The sequence below is a fragment of the Panthera uncia genome, chromosome E1 (genome assembly GCF_023721935.1).
Source record: "Panthera uncia isolate 11264 chromosome E1, Puncia_PCG_1.0, whole genome shotgun sequence".
Classification (NCBI taxonomy): domain Eukaryota; kingdom Metazoa; phylum Chordata; class Mammalia; order Carnivora; family Felidae; genus Panthera; species Panthera uncia.
This window is the reverse complement of record NC_064814.1, coordinates 3,730,582-3,753,219: the sequence shown is the minus strand read 5'-3', so window position 1 is coordinate 3,753,219 and position 22,638 is coordinate 3,730,582. Positions and strand designations below refer to the sequence as shown.

General features: G+C 56.7%; 2 protein-coding genes across 2 annotated transcripts; both read left to right on the top strand.

Moving 5' to 3' along the window:
* The first annotated feature begins 1,589 nt into the window (after window positions 1-1,589).
* BIRC5 (baculoviral IAP repeat containing 5) lies at window positions 1,590-11,808 on the top strand. The gene is made up of 4 exons (XM_049635593.1): window positions 1,590-1,777; window positions 2,327-2,436; window positions 4,722-4,839; window positions 9,736-11,808. Exons 1-4 carry the CDS (start codon window positions 1,667-1,669, stop codon window positions 9,823-9,825), a joined length of 429 nt encoding a protein of 142 aa, XP_049491550.1. The 5' UTR covers window positions 1,590-1,666; the 3' UTR covers window positions 9,826-11,808.
* A 4,643-nt stretch (window positions 11,809-16,451) lies between these two features.
* Window positions 16,452-21,551, top strand: TMEM235 (transmembrane protein 235). Its single transcript, XM_049638139.1, is given in 6 exon segments — window positions 16,452-16,578; window positions 16,581-16,604; window positions 17,946-18,026; window positions 18,194-18,331; window positions 21,210-21,293; window positions 21,296-21,551. Coding segments are annotated over 6 exon segments (600 nt in total). The 3' UTR covers window positions 21,442-21,551.
* Window positions 21,552-22,638: the final 1,087 nt, after the last annotated feature.

The window sequence follows — 22,638 nt, the reverse complement described above, 5'->3', positions numbered from 1 at the left end:
AAAAATCTAGCTAGAGCAGGAGCAAACAGACCCATGGGCAGAAGCAACGCTGCAGAGATGGGCCCCCAGCACATAGTGGACCTAAGCATGTGACTCGGGTGGTGTTTCAAACCTGCCTTTGTTCAAAGCCACTTACTGGACAGTGTGGGGGCAACTGGCCAGATCTTGGAAAACAAATCTGAACCCGTTTCATGCACCTTCCATTGATATACTTCTCAAAGAATCAAGGCTTTTTTTTTTTTTTTCAGATCAAGACTTTAACAATAAAAAAGAAAACCAAAAGAAATCTTCAGTGAATGCCTTTTCTAAATCATCTCAGAGCAGAACAAGCCTTTCTAAGCGTGGCAAAAACAAAACAAAAGAAGCCAGCCAGAAACAAAAAATAAAAGTCAGGGGCACCTGGCTGGCTCAGTCAGAAGAGCCCATGGCTCTTGACTGGGGAGGGGTTGGGGGTGGGTGCTGAGTTCAGGCCCACTTTGGGTGTTGAGATTACAAAATAAATAAATAAATAAATAAATAAATAAATAAATAAACAAACAAACAAACTAAAAAAAAAGTCAAAAAGAAAAGGAGTGATAAATATGACGGCATAAAAATTTAAAACTTCTGCAAGAAAAAATATACGACAGAGTGAAAAGACAACAAACTGGGGTCCAGGGCACGGAGGGCAGGACAAATGAGGCTAAGTGCCTTTTGAATAAAAACTCACCCGGCAGTAGGAAAAATGTCATTAACCCAACAGCAAAGCAGACATGAAGAGGCAATTCACAGGCAAGATGAAAGTGACAGGTTTGAGATGATCAGCCTCCCTCGTAATCCCAGCAGTGCAGTTTAAAACAAGCGCGTGTTGCTCGCAATTTTCTTGTGCATTAGGCTAGGAAATAAATGCAAGCTACTAACTTTTTTTTCTCCTTTTTAAGTTTACTTATTTAAATAATCTCTACACCCCACGAGGGGTCTGAATTTACAACTCCAAGATCAAGAGTCACAGGCTCCACCCACTGAGCCCGCCAGGGGCCCGTGCAGGCTACCAGTTTCTGATCCAATTCTTAAAGACTGTTACCCATAGAAATGAACAAAATTAGTCTGACAACGGCCAAAACTGCACATGCTCAGTGTCTTTACTAACGCTGATGAAAGCCTCGAGATTTTTTTCTTTCAGGTACTACATTTAGATGTTAAAATGTTGACTCCAGACAATAGGAACGTGGTACAAATAACCTAGAAGGCTCAAACTGGCAGAAGCTGTTATCGGTAAAATTTGATTTAGCCAAAAGCTTGATCTGTGAATTAAATATTTGTTACAAAAACTTATGAAAAAGGGGAGTGAGTGTTTAGTGGGCACAGGCTTAATTTATATGTGCTCGACAGGGGCCAGTCCCTGAACCCGTCACAGGGACTCCAGCGCCTCCTCAGCCCCTCTTCCCACCAGACTTTGCAATCATTCGGGAAAGCGGTACATGGGGGAAGGGACCAGCGCCGGCGAGGACGGCGCAGGGCGCGGCGGAAGGACTACAACTCCCAGCAGGCACCGCGCCGCCCAGCCTTGCATTCCCAGAAGGCCGCGGGCGGCGCGCTCAGGGACCGTGCGTTCCCGACATGCCCCGCGACGGCCGCCAACCTCCGGATTTGAATCGAGTCAGCGCTCGGCGGTTGCGGTGTCGGGATGGGCGCTTCGTCGTTGCCCCCGGCCTGGCAGCTCTACCTCAAGGACCACCGCATCTCTACGTTCAAGAACTGGCCGTTCTTGGAGGGCTGCGCCTGCACCCCGGAGCGGGTGAGACCCCACGGCCCCCCGCCGGCCCCAGGCCCGCCCCTCCCCAGGGCCCCGACGCGGCCCCCGGGCGACCCCTGCCTCTGCGGGCTCCCGAATCCCGGGCGACCCCTGCCTCTGCGGGCTCCCGAATCCCGGGCGACCCCTGCCTCTGCGGGCTTCCCGTCCCAGGCGACCCCTCCCTCTGTGGCCTTCCGGGTCCCGGGCAGACCCTCCCTCTATGGGCTCCCGAATCCCGGGCGACCTCTCCCTCCGTGGACTCCCGGGCCCCCGGGGCGACCTCTCCTTCTGTGGCCTTCCGGTCCCAGGCGACCCCTCCCTCTATGGGCTCCTGAATCCCGAGCGACCCCTCCCTCTGTGGCCTTCCGGTCCCAGGCGACCCCTCCCTCTATGGGCTCCTGAATCCCGGGCGACCCCTCCCTCTGTGGCCTTCCGGTCCCAGGCGACCCCTCCCTCTATGGGCTCCTGAATCCCGGGCGACCCCTCCCTCTGTGGGCTCCTGGGCGCCTGGAGCGCCCCCGCCAGCGCCTGAGCCTCAACTCTCCCCTGCAGATGGCCGAGGCCGGCTTCATCCACTGTCCCACTGAGAACGAGCCCGATTTGGCTCAGTGTTTCTTCTGCTTCAAGGAGCTGGAAGGCTGGGAGCCAGACGATGACCCCATGTAAGTCCCCCGGGCCGCCTCGCTGCCGCTTCCAGGGAGCCCCGGCTCCACCCCCGGCTTTTGTTGTGCGCGGGGCCTGCAAAAACAGCGATGGGGCCCTGGCTTTGCAATTTCATTTTGTGCCCTAAACAGTTACCGCAGATGGATGAGTCTGAGTGTCGGTGCCCCGGTGGTGCTTTCAACCTAATCACACCTGATGTGGCCAAACGGCCCTCAGAGTGGATGCCAAAGAAAGGCTCGTTCTTAGGGTTCAGTACTTGATGCCCTTCAGGTTTGACAGAATACAGGAGCGGATCCTGTTGTGACCTGGCGGTGTCCAGGTGCTTCCCTGGTTACAGAGTTTTTTCAAGGTTTATTGAGGGGCACCTGGGTGGCTCAGGTCATGATCTCGCGTTCATGGGTTCGAGGACACCCCACCCCCTCCCCATCGGAGCCTGGAGCCTGGAGCCTGCTTCAGATTCTGCGTCTCCCTTGCTCTCCGCCCCTCCCCCGCTCACATCCTGTCTCTATCAAATATAAATAAACATTACAATTTTTTTAGTTAAATAAAACTTTGTTGAACTGTAATTCACGTACCACAGAAACCACCCTTTTAAATGTTTTCTTTTTTTTTTGAGACAGAACGACAGAGCATGCACAAGCAGGGGAGGGTCATAGAGAGAGGGGGACAGGGGGCTCTGCTGACAACCGGCCGCCCAACACAGGACTCGAACTCATGACCTGAGCTGAAGTCGGACACTTAACCTACTGAGCCGCCCAGGCGCCCAGAAAGACAGAGCACAAGTGGGGGAGGGGCAGAGAGAGAGGGAGACACAGAATCCGAAGCAGGTTCCAGGCTCCGAGCTGTCAGCACAGAGCCCGACGCGGGACTCAAGCTCATGAACTGTGAGATCACGACCTGAGTGGAACTCGGACACTTAACTGATGGAACCACCCAGGCGCCCCGGCATCTAGTTACTTTTAAAAATTCTCGGTATATGGGGCGCCTGGGTGGCTCCGTCGGTTAAGCGGCCGACTTCGGCTCAGGTCGTGATCTCACGGTCTGTGAGTTCGAGCCCCGCGTCGGGCTCTGTGCTGAGCCTGGAGCCTGTTTAAGATTCTGTGTCTCCCTCTCTCTGACCCTCCCCTGTTCATGCTCTGTCTCTCACTGTCTCAAAAATAAATAAAACGTTAAAAAATAATAAATAAATAAATAATAAAAATTCTGTGTATATGTTCAGATAGACAGTGACAGCTGACTTTCTGTATGTGATGCTGATGCCACGTTCTTTTCTCACCTTTTTTTCCCTGTCGGGACCGATCGCTTCCATAACTTTAATATTTTCCTCTAGAGAATCACCCGAGTTGTCTCTCCTTGGCCAGAAGAGAGTTGCTGTTTTCACTAATGTGTTTGCTCTCATGACCCATTGTTGACTGGGATGGCGTGGTGATCATACCAGGGATCACTGGCAAAGTACTGGCTGTATTCTTGCCAGTGAAATTTTTTTTTTAAGTTTATTCATTTATTTTGAGACAGCACGTGAGCGAGTGTGCTTGTGCGAGTGGGGGAGGGGCAGAGAGAGGGTCCCGAGCAGGCTCCAAGGCAGAGCCCAACATGGAGCTTGATCCCACGACCGAGAGATCATGACCTGAGCCAAGGTCCAGAGTCGGCCACTTAACGGACTGAGCCACCCAGGCACCCCGGGAGTGAGTTTCCCAGTGCTAGAATATTTTCAGAGGCTGGTTTCTGCGGGCTGTCCTTTGGGTCTTTGTGTGGCTGTGCGTTCATTCCGGTACCGTTGTGGTCGCTGCTGTCCGCTGTGTAGGGAAAAGTCCCAGCGCAGAGAGTGAAGCCGAGGAGTCCCCTGGAGAAGCCCGGCCGATGGTGCCCTTATTCGGGACCAGCAGATTATGTAGCAATTCCAGGGAAATGACATTACTTCAAACAGTTCCTTCCTTGAGGATTTTAGAGGGATTTGGCGTGTGCTACCTCTGCGCTCACACCGTGTCACGCTTCCTATTCGTTGAAATGCCTATTCATTTATACGGGACTCCGTATAAAACCCATCCGCCCCAAGCGTGGCGGGGAGACGTCCACGGGGGGGGGGGGGGGGGGGGGCAGAGACGGGCTGTGCGGCAGGGTGTACCGGGACCTCCCGCTGGCCCTGTGCACTTCGCACTGCGGTCCGGAAGCCGAGGGAGGCGTGTCCCGTGAGGCGGGGTGGTGGGTGTTGGTGACAGACGGTTGCTTTTCTCCCTCTCCCCGACTCTTCTCTCCTGACGTGCTCCTGTATTGATTTTTCTAGAGAAGAACATAAGAAGCATTCATCTGGTTGTGCCTTTCTTTCTGTCAAGAAGCAGTTTGAAGAATTGACCCTCAGTGAATTTTTGAAACTGGACAAAGAGAGAGCCAAGAACAAAATTGTATGTATTATCGGGAATAAGAACCAAGGGCAAGCTGTTGAGCACCTGTACCACTGAGCTCCCCGCCCCTCATTTTGGAGGGGCTCTTCTCCTCAGTTAACATTTGAAGCCCCTCGGATGCACATGTGAGGATACAAAGGACAGGAAAGCATCTGTCCTGGAATGTGGCCTTGGGGTCGTGCAGTCAGATGGGAGAGAAACGTGCTCCCTCCTGTGTTTAGCGTGAGGTGCCTTTGGTGGTGGGACGGCGGTGGTTAGACTGGCGCTCCTGCCTTCGGCGGCGGTCTCTGGGAGGCCGTTCATGTGGCGTGTGAGCGCGGTGGGGACAGAGGGTTTGGGAGCACATAGCGCCATTTCGGGGAAGGAGCATTGTGGGTGTTGGGGGAAAGGACCTTGGGTTTCTGCAAGTGAACTTTCACCTGGGGACAGGCATCCTAGGGTATCCGGAGAGGAGAGGGGTGAACCTGCGGACCCACTAAGGCGTGGGAACCCAGCAGCCCAGACCATGGAGAAAATCGGGGCTCCCCGTTAAGTCTGAATCTCAGGTACACAGGGAATAGTTTCTTAGTAGAGCTCATGTTTTGTATGGTTGTATACGAAAAAATTACTTGGGTTTTTTTTTTTTTTTTTCAGAGTTTTATTTGCTAAGTATGGCCGTGTTACAGAGCACAGACATTCGGGGGTTGATACCGTAGGGAAGCACTGAGCTGGCGGTCAGTGTCCTGGTTCTGTCCCTGCCACTCGTGGGCTTTGCGGGTTGAGACCAGCCTTGGCCACAACTTTCCCTGCTGCAAAATGCAAGGCTGATCTGCCCCGCCCTCCCGGTTTCTGAGGTCCTTTTTTGATTGAAAATGACGTTCCCTTTTAGAGATGGTTCCGAAATAGTTCCAGTAGGGTAGGTTTTAAATGCTGAGGACCAGTTATGTTTTGTTAGGAAGGGGGAAGAAATTGGTGGTCAGTATAGCAAGGTGTGGAAGAGGTGTTGACTCGTGGGGGCCTTGGGAGCCGCAGTGTTGGAATCGGGAAGCGGGCTGGGGACAGCCTTCTCGGCTGGGGGCCCGCACACCTGTGAAGTGCCGAGGTATTTTAGCCTTCGCGGGCCTTCGAGGGCCTTCGCGGGCCGCCTGGTTTCTGTTAGGTAGTATTCCTGTTCTTCTCACAACCGTTTAAAAACGCGAAAACCATCCTTCGCCTAATGACTGTATGAGAAACAAGCCATGTGTCCCGCAGGCCACAGCCGGCCGACCCCATTCTAGGTGACAGAGCAGCCTGTATACTTAAGGGACAGTCGTGAGAAAGCCGTCCTCTGGCAAGCAGGAGGGAGACTGATGTGTGACCCGGGGCGGCTGAAACCGAACTGTGGGGCACTGAAACAGACAAAACGATGTCAAGTGGGGGGCTCTTGGGTGAGGGCAGTCAGTCTGTGGGGAGAGGGGGCTCATTGGAGCGGGAAGCCCACCGAGAGACGCTCGGTCACCAGCTCGGTCACCACCAGCGGTGGGGCGGAACCGGACCAGGTGAACGTCCAGGGGACCGAAGTGCGGGGGTGGGAAGAAAATGCTTTGCTTTCCCCCAAGGGCTGCTTTTGTTCTCCTCAAATCAGGATAAGGAAATACTTTAACATGATGCATTTATTTTTATTACTTTAATTATAAAATAAATGATATAAATTCCTGTAAGGAAGAATCAAAAGCCCTACCTACCTCTATACTTAGGGTGCCCACCGTTAACGGATGTGTTTCCTTCCAGATCATTTTTAAATTTATGTATTTTAAAGAAGAATGCAAAGCGTAAGCTTTCAGACTTTCCTTATTTGGTTTATACTACTTCCAAACAGGAGAGTTTCTGTCGGCCCGTGGCACTCAACTATAGCACTGTGACGTTCTAGAGCTGTGCTGCCCAGCACTGTGGCCGTCGGCCACCCTTGGCTTTTATGACGAAGATTCTGTAAAATGCAGAATTCGGTGCTCCGGTCATACAAACAGCATCTCACCTGTCCAACGGCTGCATGCGGCCAGTCGCTGCTGCGCTGCGTGGTGTTTTTGTCATTGCGAGAGGTTTTGCTGGACGTGGTGTTGTAGAGTGTCAGCCAGTTGTGATTTGCTGTGAATTATTTCTAAGTTTATTCGCTTATTTTGAGAGAGAGAGCACACACGCATGTGCGCATGAGCAGGGGAGGGGCAGAGAGAGGGGCAGAGAGAGAATCCCAAGCAGGGCGCGAACCCACAAACCGCAAGACCGTGACCTGAGCCAAAATCAAGAGTTGGAAGCTCAACCAACTGAGCCATCCAGACGCCCCTGCTGCAAATAATTTATCGCTAATATAAAATAAAACTCGGGTCCCCTCGGGTCTCCATGCACGTTTCCATGTGAATGGATGGTCACGTCGAGTCAGAGCCAAGTGCAGGGGACCGGCATCACCAGAGGCCTGTCTGCTTCGCCCTGGAGCACCCAGGTGGGCACTCTAGGGTACCGCCCTCCTGGAGGCGGGCTGGCACGCAAACCTCATGTTTTGTAGGGGTAAATAAGGTTGGAGGCTGAAACTTTGAATGATTTATTAAATCGGTTATGTGATTGCCAGACGTTCTGGCAAAAGAACACGATGGAATAATTGTTTTGGGTTACACGAATACCGAAGGGACAAATGTTTGCTGTGAGGCTGTGGATTTCTGAGGCCCCAGATTTAAATGTGAGGCGCCAGGCAGCGTGACGGGATCACCGATGAGCAGCCCATCCGGGTCCCGACGCACAGAAGGCGTGCTGCATCGGTAGACGGCCGGGGCTGTCGGGGGGCTAACTTGGGAGCACGCCACATGCCCTGTGACTCGTTTTCTGCTGCTGCATGGCCACCTCTGCATTTTGAGAAAAATGAAATAAAGTGGAACCAGTTAGAAAATAAATCTGTTCAGGGGGCGAACTTCCTATGGGAGCAGCAGAGAAGTGCCAGGCTTGAGTTTGTGGGCACCAACAGTGAGGATAAAGTGAGGCACGAGAGGAAGGAAAAAGGGGTCCTAAGCTCCAGATAGCACATGTGTGCTCAGTGAGTTTTAATATGCTTTTTTTTAACTTACTTATTTTTTTAATAATTTTTTTAATGTTTATTTTTGAGAGAGACAGAGCGCAAGTTGGGGAGGGGCAGAGCGAGAGGGAGACAGAATCCGAAGCAGGCTCCAGGTTCTGAGCTGTCAGCACAGAGTCTGACGAGGGGCTCAAACTCAGGAACCACGAGATCGTGACCTGAGCCGAAGTTGGACGCTTAACCGACTGAGCCAGCCTGGTGCCCCTTATTGTGTTTTTCATAGTGAGTTTCTGAATTTTGCTTCGATCCACCTTTATTAAGAAAATAGATAAAATGGAGATGTTGACCTCCGTGTCGTGGTGGTTAAATTACAGACTGTGTACAAAGGGGCTTAATTAATTTTAGGCTTTTTTGAAAGAGAAGAAGAAAGTAAATAAAAAATATATTTTGCAAGGCCATGGGCCAGGCGCCTGGCTGGCTCAGTCGGGACAGTGTGCAACTCTTGATGTGTGTAGGTCATGAGTTTGAGCCTCATATTGGGTGTAGAGATTACTTTAAAAACAACAACAAAAAAAGCCATTGTCATCTTTCCATTGTCAGTAAAGACGAGTCTCCATTACTAGGCACACTGTTTCTTGTCATGTGCTATTTTCCCTTTTTCATGTTAAATCTTATTTTTTTAAGTAATTTTTTAATTAGTAATTTTAGCCTTATACATGCAGCAAAAGTAAGATATCCAAAAAAGTACATATTGAAAAGTAATTCTTTTCAGTTCTTATTTATATTTGAGAGAGAGACAGAGTGTGAGCAGGGGAGGGGCAGAGAGAGAGGAAGACTCAGAATCAGAAGCAGGCTCCAGGCTTGGAGCTGTCAGCACAGAGCCTGACGTGGGGCTTGAACCCATGAACGCAAGATCGTGACCTGAGCCTAAGTCAGAGGCTTAACCGACTGAGCCACCCAGGGGCCCCTTGAAAAGTAATTTTTTTGTTTTAAGTTAGCCTCTAATTAGACAACAATACATATATATATATATATATTTTTTTTTTTTTTGAAGAGGTCATGCGTGCAAGTGGGGGAGAGGGGCAGAAGGGGAGAGAGGGAGAGAGAATCTTAAGCAGGCTCCAGGCTCCACACAGAGTACTCCCATGGTCGTGGGATCATACCTGAGCTGAAATCAAGAGGCAGCTGCCCCTAGAAAACAAATTCAACCCAATAAAGGTCTGTTCGTTTTTAATGTGTCAGAGAAGCCCAGGAGAACACAGATTCGGGTAGGGGAAAAGGTCCCTGGATCTGCTAATGAGGTCGGCATTTGTTCTCCTGGAGAGAACGCTTAGGGGAATGACAAGGTCGGAAGGCAGGTTCCGGGAGCGCCTTGCGGCAAAAGAAGTTCTTCTGTTTTAAGGAGAAAGCTGATGTTCAGCAGTGTCTCTGAGTGGACAAGGAGAGGGCTCTGGACTTCACCTAGGGGAGCTTCGGAAGCCGTGCAGGGTGCTGGTCGAGAGCAGGGCCCTTCCACAGACGGTTGGACACGTCGCTGGCCCTCGGTTTCCTCATCTGTATGATGGAAATAATGATACGCCTGCCTCACGGGGACGCTGAACAATAAAGCAGTTCATGTGTGTGAAGCGGGTGGCATGGTGCTTGCGCAAATGTCATCTGTTATAATTATTGGGGTGCAGTTTAAATGACAGGCCCTTGAGTTGAATCAGCACGTTCACCCCGTATGGCTGGGTGTCCCCACCCTGGCACAGCACCCGATTTACTTAGGTGCTCGGTGAATGCTTCCTTATTTTCCCCTTTTGATCTTGCCTGCAGGGTGTGATTGGGAAGCTCGGTTCAGGTTCACGTGGCCTTTTTTTTTTTTTTTTTTTTTCCAGGCAAAGGAAACCAACCATAAACAGAAAGAATTTGAAGAGACTGCAAAGAGAGTACGCTGTGCCATTGAGCAGCTGGCGGCCCTGGAGTGACCCCCGGCCACCACGCTGGGCCCGGAGCGGAGCGCGGCTGCCCACGCACGCGCCCCGGAGTGACCGGCTCTTCCGGGGCCCTTTAACCGCGCCTTAGGAAAGGACGTCCACGTTTTGAAATTAGAATATTTAAGCTAAGCTTTTGTTTTTTTTCTTGCAAGTGGTGCCGGGGGCTCCTCTTTGGGCAGCCGGTGCTGCTGAGCTCAGTAACTGAGTCTCTCTCTCTCTTTTTTCTTCGGTAGTTTCTGGGCCATTGGTTCCTGGACTTTCCAGGGTGACCGGGTGAGAAGAGTGTTCTCGTGGGCAGAGCCCTTTCACAGGGAAACATCTGGGCTTCAGGTTGACTAGCTGTGGAGCCTGAGATTTGATGCCTGAATGCTACTGTGGGTCTGTTGTGACTGGACAAACAGAGCGAAGGAGACCATTTTAGATGTTATTTGTGTAATCTAAGTTTCTAGCGCGCGTGTCTCGTGTGGTCAGCACTCCGTGTCACCTCACCTGGATGCGACAAGTCGTGCGGCCTTCCTTTTCCCCCGTCAGGTCTGTGGTACTGCACTGGCCTCCCATACTCCAGAGCGGATTATACAAAATCCCACCCCTGCCCAAAGCTCTGAAGGTGCCGAGTGTGGGAAGGGGCTCCCTCGCCTGTCTCGTCACTTTGTAATCTTCAAGTTCATACCGGGGGAGCTGGTGGAATTCAACCCCAGACTGCCTCGGGCCTCGAGGTGTGACAGAAGCCCAGACGGCAGGAGTGCGGTGGGGGAGGGCAGAGGTCTTGACAGTGAAGCCAAGATATCCCTTCACCTCCAGTGGGCACCATAGGCACACCACAAGGTTGTGACATTTCTCTAAAACGGGTGAGGAAGAGGTCCTTGATGAGAGACAGTGCATTTTCTAGAGGCCTGGCTCCCTGCTCTGGAGGAGCCGTCACACGGCTGGGGACAGGCAGGGTGGGACGAGAAACCCGTGGAAGGAGTTTCCTGGTCTTTGTGTTCCCGGGCCTCTGCAAACAGCTGCTTCCTGTTCATGATGTGGCTCAGGTGGCTGACAGGGCACCTGTGTCTTTCTAATGTGAACCCTCCTCAAGGAAGGCAGTGGGATCGATGATCTAAAAGGTGGATCGGGCCTCTCTTTGGGGGGAAACTTGTTTTTATAGGGAACTTGTTTATATTGTTTGCAGTCTTTTACAAGACCATCAACTGGGTGATGTGATGTACAAGTTGGAGCAGTGGTGATGAGCATGGCAGGCGGGGTGCTCCCTCGGGCCCCGGCCACGGTGCCCTCGCACAGGCCGCCCTCCAGGGGGTCCGGTCCCTGCGCTCGTTGAACCTGAGCTGTGGTGTCTTCATCTAACATGGGGTCATGAAACCTGTGCTGCCTCGGCTGGCTTTCTCGTGTCATGATGTCTGTGTGAGACGCATTCCTCAGCTTCTGAGGTTCTGCAATGTCCTTTTCTTACTTTGTTTGAATTATTACTTCACAGAACGTCACAAACTACAATTAAGTGAGCACAAAGCCGTCCCAAGTCATTGGGCAAACAGGGTGAACCTCCGGTTGATCTGGAGACAGAGCAAGGTAGCAGGAGGTGGGTAGCAGAAATTGTCGTTTATGAAATTGCTTCGCCACTAGACAGCCCGACTGAGTCGTCAGCCGCACGCCGGTTCTCCCTCCCCGAGCACCGGGCAGTGGCTCAGGAACTCGCCTCAGACGTGTGGGGACTCGGTGGCCACTGCGGGTGATCCGTCGGCCCTGGTCGGCCGAGTCTCCGTTGCCGCTTCTCGCTCCCGCACACCCGTGTCCCGTCCACGTCGTCGTCTCCACACCGGTTCTCCCTGCTGTCCTCCCAGAGGCTCACACAGCAGTTACAGGGACGGATTTCGTTTCTCCCTCTGAAATCGAGCTGCAGGGTGGGTTGTTTCGGCCCAGTTGGAGGTCATCCCGCCATTTCTGAAAAATAAAAACGACTTCATTTCAAACACTTCATTTCAGGGTCTCCTCCTGGGTTTTTAAAGTCTTGTTGGGTTTTTGTTGTGGTTCCCTAGCCTGCCAACTGCTGCTTCCCGCCCACACGGGTGTAGGGAAGGGCTGAGCCTTGGCAGACACAAAGCCGGCCCTGGGCCACAAGGCCCGCTTGTGCGTGTCGTCTGGACCCATTCCCCATGTAAACCAGCTATGCGAGATGCATCTCCGGCTTCTTTTTCTTCTTAAAAATTTGTTTAATGTTTACTTTTTATTCTTGACAGAGAGAGAGAGACAGCACGAGCAGGGGAGGGGCAGAGAGAGGGAGACACAGAATCCGAGGTAGGCTCCAGGCTCCCAGCTGTCAGCACAGAGCCCGACGTGGGGCTCGAACTCACAAACCATGAGGTCATGAGCTGAGCTGAAGTCGGACGCTCAACCAACCGAGCCCCCCAGGCGCCCCACATCTCAGTCGTTGAGTAAAGTGTGCTTTTCCCTTCGATCTTGGAGAATATTTATTGGCAGTAGTTTTGTTGGGGGAGAAAGCATTCTAGCCTCTATACTCCTCTAAGTTGCTTATTTTTGGTTATTTGTGCCAGTCTGTAAGTGGATACTTCACCTTAATAACTGGTCCTTACAGGTTGGCTTTGTAAAGAAGCTGGCCCTTTGCACGGCGGGCAGCGATGCAGTTCTTGGCTTTGTCGGGCTGTGCTGTGGACCGGGACCATGCTGGAGCTTGACCCTCAGTCCCTCCCGCATTTGCACGTCTACAAATGTATTTTCTGTCTTTTGTTTTTGTTTTTAATCTTTCTTTAGAGAGCGCAAGTGGGGAGAGGGACAGAGAGAGAATCTTAGGCAGGCTCCACGCTCAGCGTGGATGGTGGGTTGTCAGGTAGATGGGGTGATTTAGCGGTTAGAGGCCTGCAGTCTGCCTCGGGAATCCGAATCGTCCACCTGCCCCAGCACTGTGAAGAGGACCGGCCTGACCAAAAGTGACCCGCCAAGTACGGAGCCACTTGCCACTGTCTGCAGGTCGGCACCCCTTTGGGGTGCTGACCATTCTTTGCAGATTGCCCTTGAAAATAACTCAAAATCGCCTCTGAAGCCTCCTGTAATCTTACCTGCATTTTGTGTGTGTGTGTGTGTGTGTGTGTGTGTGTGTGTGTGTGTGTAGACTTGCAAAGAGGCAAAGCTTGTCCACGATGGTACAACTAGTAAGTATTAGGGGTAAGGCTTGAACCCAGGCATCCTGGCCCCAGAGGTGGGCCCTCCCTGATTCATGATGCTGCCCGGCCTTTCGGGTGTGGCCGGGGTCAACCGCCTGACTCTGGGGGCTGAGGCCTATGTTGAAATCCATTTTTCAGACTTTGTCGAAAAGGCCTTCGTTCTACGGAACTGAAACCTGCCTCCCCAGGGTTTCCGTTGATCCAGTACAACGTTTTTAAAAATTTGAACTAAGATTCATGGGAGCTTGAAAAGATACTACGAAGGGGTCCCATGTACCCTTCACCCACTTTGTCCCGTTGTAACTACAGTAAAATGTCTGTACTTGCTTTCAGCATCTTTACTGTTGGGACGCCTGGGTGGTTCAGTCAAGCTTCCGACTCTTGGTTTCCGGCTCAGGTCGTGATCTCACAGTTCAGGCCCTGCATCGGGCTCCGCACTCACCCACTCGCCATGGGGATCCTGCTTGGGATTCTCTCTCTCTGCCCCTCCCCCCGCTCTCGCGTGTGCTCTCTCTTCCTCTCTCTCGATAAAAAATTGGAAAGAAAAGAAGGTTCTGTTGTGCAGCTCAGCTTGCTGTGAACCAGTGTTGCCGGCACAAAGGGTTTTCTTGTCTGGGCCCAGCCAGGGTGAGTCTCGCCCTTAGAGCAGAGCAGCTGAGCCAGAGCTTTCCTCACCCCTGGGCTCAGCCTACAGATTTTGAGCCCGTTTTCAGCTGACCAGCCAAACTGGGGCCTTGACTTCTCTGTGGTTATTTTCCACCTGATCTCACGGTGGTCACGTGTACCCACTCGTTCACTCGGATGCCTGTGCATCTGCTGTGTGCGCCTGCTACGTCCAGGAACTGAACGAAGGCCAGAGAGGACTCGTCTCCTGCAGGGAACTCGGGAAGACCAAGGCCAACAAACGGCCGTATGGTGTGGAGGCTGAGAAGACCATGAACTCTGCATTGGGTGGAGATAAAGAACTGAGCTGTCTGTCCGGGAGCAAGGAGGAGGCTGCCAGGCAGCCTCCCACCAAAGAAGGGAAAGGTGTGCCAGGCAGAGGGAACAGAAGCGTACGTTCTGGAGACTGCAGGTGCATCCTGTGATGGGGCATCAGTGGCACCTTCCTGTTTCCCTGTTAGCAAAGCTCCATCAGAGGTGACCAGGCTCACAGATGGGCAGATGCTGGCAAGTCCCAGCTGGTTGTGAGGAGCCCTTCATAGGTCTGTCAGTCCCCGGGGATGAGACTGACTAGGTATGTGGCTGGCTGCCTCCCAGTTAGGGCCAGGTCCCTCCTGTCCCTGATTTTGGTGGCGATGTCCTGGAGAGGGGCGTGGTGCCTGCCAGGTGGCCCGCTGACAGCTCTAATCATGAGTTAAGAGTTGATGGAAGACAGGTGAAAACGGGGGGGGTCACTCTGAAAAGTGGCACTTTTCCAGAGCCAGGCTAGGGTATAATTTGGGTCCATCCCAAGGACAGAGACTGGGGGAATTCATCAAAGTAGCCCCTCGAGGGCCAGTGCTTACTGCCTGGGGGACAATCTAGTCACATTGGGTTTAAAAACACTGAACTTGAAAGCAGTGAGGCGTAGACTGCTAGCCTGGCCGTCTGCACTGCGGTGTGGGGGGAATACTTGTCTATTCTGCACAGAGCTGCGTGGCCCTGTGGGAACGGTGGCCTCAAGCAGTGCTGGCCCTGGCCCTGACAGCAGAATCCTGTTTAAGTTTTATGGGGGTGCAAAGAAGACCCTTCGAAACCAGCTCTGGCTGAACAGCGGGCGTCACTGGGAAGGAACGTGTAGAGCACACAGCCAGAGAGGGGCTCCTCGGTTCTCCCCGTCTCTAGATTCATCCTTCGAGCCCACAGGAGGGCTTTGAGCCAACTGAAGCAATCTTGGTCCTTGTCACCTTATAGGTAAACGTTAGGGTCACTAGTCACCCTTTTGCCCCGCAAGCCCCACCTCCGTGCTCCCAGCCCTTCTCACCTCCTGCTTTGCAGATGCCTGTCTCGCCCAGAACACCTGCTTTGTGTTTGCTGAATTCTTTCACCTGCCAGGCCCAATGCCCCCTGAGAGGGAAGCCCCCCCCCCCAGGTACTCCCCAGCTTCAGAGCAGGGCGGGGGCACCCACACTGCCACAGCTGGGAAGCCCCTAGGCCTGCTCTGTGCCCCAACCCAGGCTTGGAAAGGTGCACAGCCTGCAGGAACCCCAAATGATTCCATGGGCTCTGAATGCTGCTTGAGGTGGTGTCTCAATGACTGCTTCCTGACTGTATTCCTCAAACCTAGTGGAGGAAAAAGGGCTGGAACATTCAGAAACGAGAGCCTGGGTGACCCTGGGTCATGAAGCTGCTTGGTCCGAGAAGGGCCACCTTCAGTGACGATGTGGACGTCAGCCTCGGACCCTGTCTCTGCAGGCTCTGCCCGGCCCTGTGGGGCAGCCACCCACCATCCAGGGGCCCAGAGAGGAGGCCCCCCCCCATCACCCACAATTGCACCCAAGAGAGCCCCCTCCCTACCATGCAAGTCATTGCCTGCTCCTGGGTAGGGGCCCTTTGAGACTCCCCTGCTTCCCACGGACAGCGTCTGACCGTGTCCTAGAAGGTGCCTCTCCATGTTTGCTGAGTGAGTGAGGGACAGGCAGAGCTGGGCCCTGCCCCCTGTGACATTTGTAATTAGAAGCTAACTGGAAGCAAGCCTTCACCCTCCTGCGGCCCCCTCGCCAGCCTGCCTAGGCCCTTTGCCCACCCACCCGCTTCACCGGATCCCTCTGGTTAGTCGGAGACCGATTAAGACCAGGACCGCAGGGCCAGCCAGCGGCCAAGTGCCCCAGCCAGGGGCGGCTGCCTCCCACCATTCAGGCTGTCAGCTGCCTGCTGAGCCCCCTCCTGGGACGACGCAGGCCCCACCCTTCCTCCTCCTAGGCCCGGCCGTTTGGAGGCTGAAAACTCAAAAGGTTTAGAGCGATTAAGACATTTGTCCCGGGATCCAGTCCAGCGGCCGGCCCCTCGGTTCGCTGGGATTTGAACCCAGGTCTGCAGCGGCGCTACCTGCCGCTCTGAGACTTCGTTCTGTCCCCTGGGGCCCAGCTCTGCTCGCCGAGAGGTGGGACCGATCTTCCTGCGAACTTGGTGGGGGGGGGGGGGTGCGTATCGCGAGGCTAGCGCGCAGGCAGAAAAGGGGGCGCCGCGTCCCGAAGAGGCTCAGAGCGGACGCACCGGCGTGCGCGCCCCAGCTCCCCGCGCCCAACCCTGACCCCGGCCCGCTCCCCAAATCCCAGGCGCCCCTCCCCGCCCTGGCTCCCCGCGTCCCCCCAACCCTGCCCCCCTACTCCCCGGCCCGGCTCACCAAATCCCGGGCGCCCCCTGCCCGGCCGGGCTCCCCCACTCCCCATCGCCCCCCGCACTCTCCCACTCCCGCGGCCCTCCCCGCTCCCCGGGACCCTGCACCCCGAGCCCCGCATGGCCCGGCTGGGCGCGCTGCTCAGCTTCGCGCTGCTGGCGGCCGCCGTGGCCAGCGACTACCGGTACGTCCTGGAGGTGGCGGACGCGGGCAACCGCACGGGGCGCGCCGCGCGGCGGTCCTGGCACTCGGGCTCTGGCGCGTCTGCGAAGGTACGACGGGGCGGCAGGCCCGGGGCGCAGAGGGCGCGGCCAGGGTGGCGCCCCCGTAGCCCCCACCTCCGTCCCCTCCCAGAACTGGCTGGGTGGTGACAGTCGGGCTACCAGTGCAGGCGCGGGAAATGAAAGTGTTGGGGGGTGGGGGTGTTGCCGGACCCCTTAAGGACCCAAGAGCCTGGGGAGCAGGAGCCGTGGCCAGTCCCCTGCCCGCCCTGGTGTGTGTGTCCGGGTGGGGGTAGGGTGTCTTGTGTTAGGAGCCGCGGCACGTACTTGACAGATGACGGGTCAGCCCCAGGCTCTCAGTGAGCTCTGCTGCTGGCTGATGCCTGACCTTGTCCTTGCTCAGCCTGCAGGTCGTTGCCGGAGAGGGAGAGAATGATGCTTCTCAGGATGCAAGCTGGGTGGGGGGCGGCGGCAGGAAGGAGGGGGCAGAGGCAGGGACAGGGGGCACCCAGGGGCCACTCTGCGGTTCCTCCTCACCAAGGGGTGTGGGGCCCCTGGGAAGGCACCCTGGGAAGGTGACCACCAGCCGTGTCTTGATTGCTGTCCCCGGGGTTGAGCCTGGCACAGCCAGGGCTCTGGGCTGAGAACCCCCCCCCCCATCTCTCTACACACACACCGCTGCCCCCACCTGATGGTCTGACATGCACACGGGCACAAAACAGGAGAGCCACATGCATTTCAGACCTGTATAGATGCTGCCAGGTCCAGAGAGAGGAGGGCATTCCCCACCCCCCCGGGGGGCTTCCCCTGCACAGAACCAGCCCTGGGGGTCAGCAGGATCTGTGAGAGGGTGTGAACGTGTGTGCATATGTCAGTGTGAGTGCAAGCGTGTGTGCACGTAAATGTGTGTGGTGAGCATGTGTCCCTGTGTGTATGAATCAACGTGTGAGCATCTCTCTGTGTGTGACTATGTGCGCGTGCGTGTGCCCGTGTGTTTCCAAACGTGGGCGCGTGTGCACGTGTGTGCAGGAGTCAGACACCACATGACCTGCACCTTTTCCTGTCCAGACAAAGCCACATGTGAGCACGCACACGGCCCCGGGCTTAAGGTTGAGGGCGGTGTGAAACTGTAGACAGGCATCCGTGTAGGTATCGTGTGTATGTTGTAGAAACAAAACACAAGGTCTTAAACCCTCCAAACCCATTTGGAGCCACAGCTCTGGGGTCCAGGAGAGAATCTGACGGGGCTCCGGGGCCACTGGTCGGCCCACTGGGTTCTGGCAGGAACCTCGCCGCGTGCCCACAGGCCCACCCATCTCAGAGGAACACAGGGTGGGTGGTGGCCCGGCAGGTGTCCAGCCCACGAGGTTTTGCATCCTTTCTGCTTTGCAGGGCAAAACAGCTACGTCCCCCTGAGCGACCCCTTTGCCGGCGAGAGCCCGGATGCCTCCACCTCGGTGCAGCGCCCCGTCTGTGAGTCCTGGGCCCGAGTCACGCCCGTCCCTTCCCCAGTCTCCAGGTGAGACTGTCCTGTGAAGGCGGACCTCCAGGCCGACAGGACTCTGAAGCGCTCACCCGGATCTGCCTTGGGGGGGTCGGTCCGCGTCCCCGCCCGCACCCTGAGCCCCCGCTCCTGGCAGCCCTCCACCGAGCTGTCATGGTGGTCTTGCCCCTGAGTCTCGTCCTTGTCGTGTGCGGCTGGGTCTGCGGCCTCTTCGGTTCCCTGGCACAGAGCGTCCTTCTGCTGCTCTCCGCCAGCTGCTACTTCTTGCTGGGAGGTGAGTCCTGGGGGCCGTGGGTCCTGGGGGGGCGTGCCCCCCCTCCTGCCACCCTTTCCCTGCTCCCATCGGTTGTGCTGAGCCTCGGCCCACCCTGGGGATCCAGCAGCAGCAGGCAAAGGCACCTTGGGTGGCAGCAGCCTTGATAGGGGCGGGGGCAGGGGGTAGAGGCCTTTATAGTAGGGACAGGGGCAGGGGTTCTGGCTGTGGGCCTAGATCGAGGGACGGAGGAGCCCCAAGGTTGAGCTTCTAGGCATGGGAGGCATGAGACTCCCCGAGGCGACCCCAGGACCTGCCCTACTAGACCCGCAGGAAGGGCATGGGCTGACCCCTACCTGTTCTCCTTCCCAGACTGGCCTGGTAGGAGGAGGGAGAGTGGGCAGGGCCAGGCATTAAGACAGGTGAAAAGGGGCCTCACAGTCCTTGGCAGTGACCCCAGCCTAGCCCAGACGATGACTGGTGACAGTTCATCAGCTGACATTCATCTAGACTCTGCTGGGCACCGGGCCAGGCAGTCCCGCAGGGGTGCAGCCGAGGCCTCTCTGTGGTCCCAGCCTCCAGCTGAGACGGTCAAGGATTCACCAAGGTCGGCAGGAAGCTTCACTGCTTTTTGGTGCCGTCTGCCCCTGGCAGCCAGCCGGTGCCCCCAGAAGCCCAAGGCTGGAGGTCACTGACGGTGGGCTGGGGCTCCTCGGGGTCAGTCCTCAGTGGCCTGTGCTGTCGGGGGTGAGGTCTGAGCCGAGTCTGGCATCCGGGCCAGCTCTACTGTCAGGGCCATGGCACTTGAGACCCAGACCATGTGGGCCTGTGGCTCCCTCTCGGGCAGGCCCGCCTCCTCCCCAGGGGATGCTGTGCCCTGTGGGAGGCCTTGGTCAAGACGGACTAGGACTAGGCGGGCTTGCCTGGAGCCAAGAGACTGGGGGACCAGGAGCCTGGGCGTGCGTGTGCTTTAGAGAACGAAAGCGGGAGAAATCAGCTGTGGCCTGACCCCAGAGACCGGCTGTGTGGGCCCAGATCCAATCAAGAGGACCTTGGGAAGCCAGTGAGAGGAGTAAGAGAGTGGAACGGTATCCGGGAAACCTTGGCGTTAGGCTCTCAGAACCAGGGGCGCTGGCCAGTGGGTGGAGGGAGAACCTGCTTCAAAGAACAACGCCTCACGTGTTCCCCTCGCCCAGGGTCCAGTCTGGCTGCACCACTGCTCTCCTTGCAGGGTTGGGGCTGGGGGGGGCTCCTTGGAAACAGGTCAGCTGACATCATTGACAGGAGCCCATCCACGTGGCGGACACACTAGCCGTAGGGGCTCAGGGACAGGAATGTCACCCCGAGGGGACCTGCCTGAGGCCAGTTTGCCCCACTCCTACCCCCACCATCAGCGCCATAAGAGGAGGAGGGACAGAGGGGTCGGGGGCGAACACCCAGCCGGACGGGGTGCCCCCCCACCCCCGAGACAGGAGCATGAGTTCTGCCACTGCCCAGCTTGAGGCTCTGTTGCCGGCCAGGGGTGGAGGGAGGTCAGCGGCTCAGAGAATGGTCTGGCAGGAGCTGGAGCTGCTGTCCCCGTCCCCGGGGCCAGGGGACAGGGTGGGGGGGTTGTTCCAGGCGGGGAGTCAGGCTCCAGAGCTTACACCGCATCCCCTCCTCTGCCGGGCTGGACGGAGGCAGCCAGTGGGCAGCCTGGGTGGCCTGGTCGGGAGCTCTGAGCGCCACAGGCTGAGACGGACACCTCTGTTTTGGGGACTCCCGCTGCGTGAGAGCTCCCGCGGGAGCCTGAGAGCGGCCGTTCGCCAGCCCTGCTGCGGGGTGGTGAACCCCAGTTCCAGGGCCCCCTCCAGGGGGCTTCACGTCCTTCCCCAAATTGAATCCAAAACTTGTGCTGCGGCTCTGCCCAGCCCTAGTCTGGTGGCCGTGAGTCCTGCCTTTCTCCTTCCCATCTTCGGTCAAGCGAGGGATCACAGAGAGCTGGGACAGAGTCAGGCGATATGGGGACCCCAGGACTATGCCCCTTCTCTGAGCCCCAGTGAGATCCAGATCAGCTCCGGTCAGCCTCCTGCCCTTGGCTGGGCAGAGTCCAGAGGGAACCCTGTGCCAGGAAGTGCCTGTGGAGGGCATCAGGACCCCCCTCCCCCCAGCTTTCCCTACAGTTGGCACAAAGGGTAGGCTCAGCCTGCAGCTGTGGGACACGGGGTGCTTCTCTGGGCTGGTCCTTCCGACTCGGGGTGAACAGGAAAATGTCCCAGTGCCCAACTCTTAGCTTGCCCCAGAACCTCTGGGCACAGGGTCACTGCACCCAGCACCCTGTGCAAAGTCGGAGTGTCAGAGGGAGGAGGGTATTCGCTTCAGGGGAGGATGGGGTGATGGGATCAGGCAGGCAGGGCCTGGATCGGAGACCTTGGGGGCAGGGAGAGGGCCTGCAGAGGCCGGACACCTAGGCTAGGGCCAGAAGGAGAGGAGGGGGTAACCCAATGAAGCGGGGGGATGTGCAAGGAAGAGGGGGCCTGGTCAGAGCTCTGGAGCCCCCGACTCCCAGTAGAGGTCACCAGCTGTGTGTGTGTGTGTGTGTGTGTGTGTGTGTGTGTGTGTGTGCGTGTGTGCGTGTGTGTGTGTGTGTGTGTGTTGGGGACTCCGGGGAATACAGGAGGGTGCTGGGATACAGAGATGGTTTATGTGAGTCGGGACCGTTGCTGGGGTGTAGGTGGTGCTGTTTGTAAGGGGTTTTGTGGGGTGAGTTCGGGGACTGGATAGGAGCCTCCGCTTCCCCCAAAGGCCAGTGGACAGCGGCTCTGAGGCCGTGTCTGCAGGACCGCCTTGGCCAGGACCTGGTTAGGCAGCTGCCCCAGCGGGCAGCCCCGCGGAGTGGTCCCCCTGCCCCCTCCCCCAGGTGCCCTGACCCTGGTGGGGGTCAGCATCTACACCAGCTACTCGCACCTGGCCTTCCCTGAGACTGCCCACCAGTACGGCCCCCGGACGTCCGCCTCAGCTTCGGCTGGTCAGCAGCCCCGGTCTGGGGCTGTTGCACCTCGGAGGCACTCAGCGGCCTCCCCCTGCTCACAGTGGCCCGAGCCCTCAGCCTGAGCCGGCAGCCAGGTGTCCCCCACTCCGTGGTCATTTGAGTCTCAGAGGGGCGAGCGGCGGCGGGGAGAGGGGCTCAGTTTCCCTTCGCATGCCTAGGCCTGGCTGGAGCTCTGGCTGGGAGGGCACCCCTGGAGGTGGGGCAGGGGGCTGGGGGCAGAGCCAAGGATCCGGTCTCCTCTTGCTTGGCAAAGCCAGATGTTTGGGGGCCTCCCGTGCGCGGTTTGTGCCCTTTAAGGGCTAGCTGGTTTGGCCTCCTCTCAGGCATGAGTTGAAGGGCTCCCAGCAAGAGACAGCAAGTGGCCCGAGATCGTCAGTGGGGCCGGGGCGGGGGTGCTCAGCGGGCCCCCTGGCGTCTCGCGGGCAGGGCCTGCGCTGGCCCTCCTCCGCCAGTCCTGGTGAGCCATCTGTCCTCATTCCCAGGGCCCTGGCTCAGGCGCAGAAGCTACCCTTTGACCTGGGGAGGGGTGAGTTTGAGAGCGAAGCAACTACCCCTTGAACACCCACTGAGTCAGGCTCCATGCGGAGGGCCGCCTGCTCGTCTGCCTGTGAGGTTCTCAGGGTACCCTTCACATGAGTTGCCATTCACCCATTTTACAGAAGGGAAGTCTGAGGCCCCGACCATCCCGGAGCAAATGGCAGAGCCAGATGCCCTTACAGGCAGGTAGACCCCTAGGCTAAGTTCTGTCCGCTGGTCTTCGAGGGCAGGCGTTGGTGGGGAGGATACTGAAGAGGGGTGCCTGGGAGCCCCCCGGGATTTGCAGAGGGCTCTGAGTGGGCTGGATGCACCTGTGCCCCCCTGTTCTCGGGCCTGGTGGGGCTGCCGCTTCCGACGGGCTGGTACTCCGGGACCCCAGTCCTCCCATCTGCAGCTCCCTGAGGGATGTCTGGGGGTCCCAAACAAGCAGGTGCCGAAGTCCCGGTGGGGGTGGGGGAGCCATGGCAGGTGGTGAGGTGACCCAGAGCGGCAGAAACCAGGGCCCAGAACTTTCGGCGCCTCCGGCTTCCTGAACAGAGGTGGGTGGGGCTCAGCACGCAGACCCTGGGTCACCGGGAGACACGAGACACGCTCACTCTCCTGTAGGTAGAGAAGGCGGGAGACCCCGAGGAGAAGGGTCCCTGAAGCCCCAGACAGCCCCATTTGGGGTTCAGGACCTTCCAGAGTCTGGGATGTGTGTGGGGGTGGGGGCGGGGGATGGCGGCCTCTCTGGTCTCTGTCTTCCCCTCCCCCAGCCTCC

Coding starts and splice junctions, on each gene's coding strand:
- BIRC5 (XM_049635593.1), top strand. CDS start 1,667: ATGGGCGCTTCGTCGTTGCCCCCGGCCTGGCAGCTCTACCTCAAGGAC. Junction 1,778..2,326: donor GCGCCTGCACCCCGGAGCGG/GTGAGACCCCAC, acceptor TCTCCCCTGCAG/ATGGCCGAGGCCGGCTTCAT. Junction 4,840..9,735: donor AGAGAGCCAAGAACAAAATT/GTATGTATTATC, acceptor TTTTTTTTCCAG/GCAAAGGAAACCAACCATAA.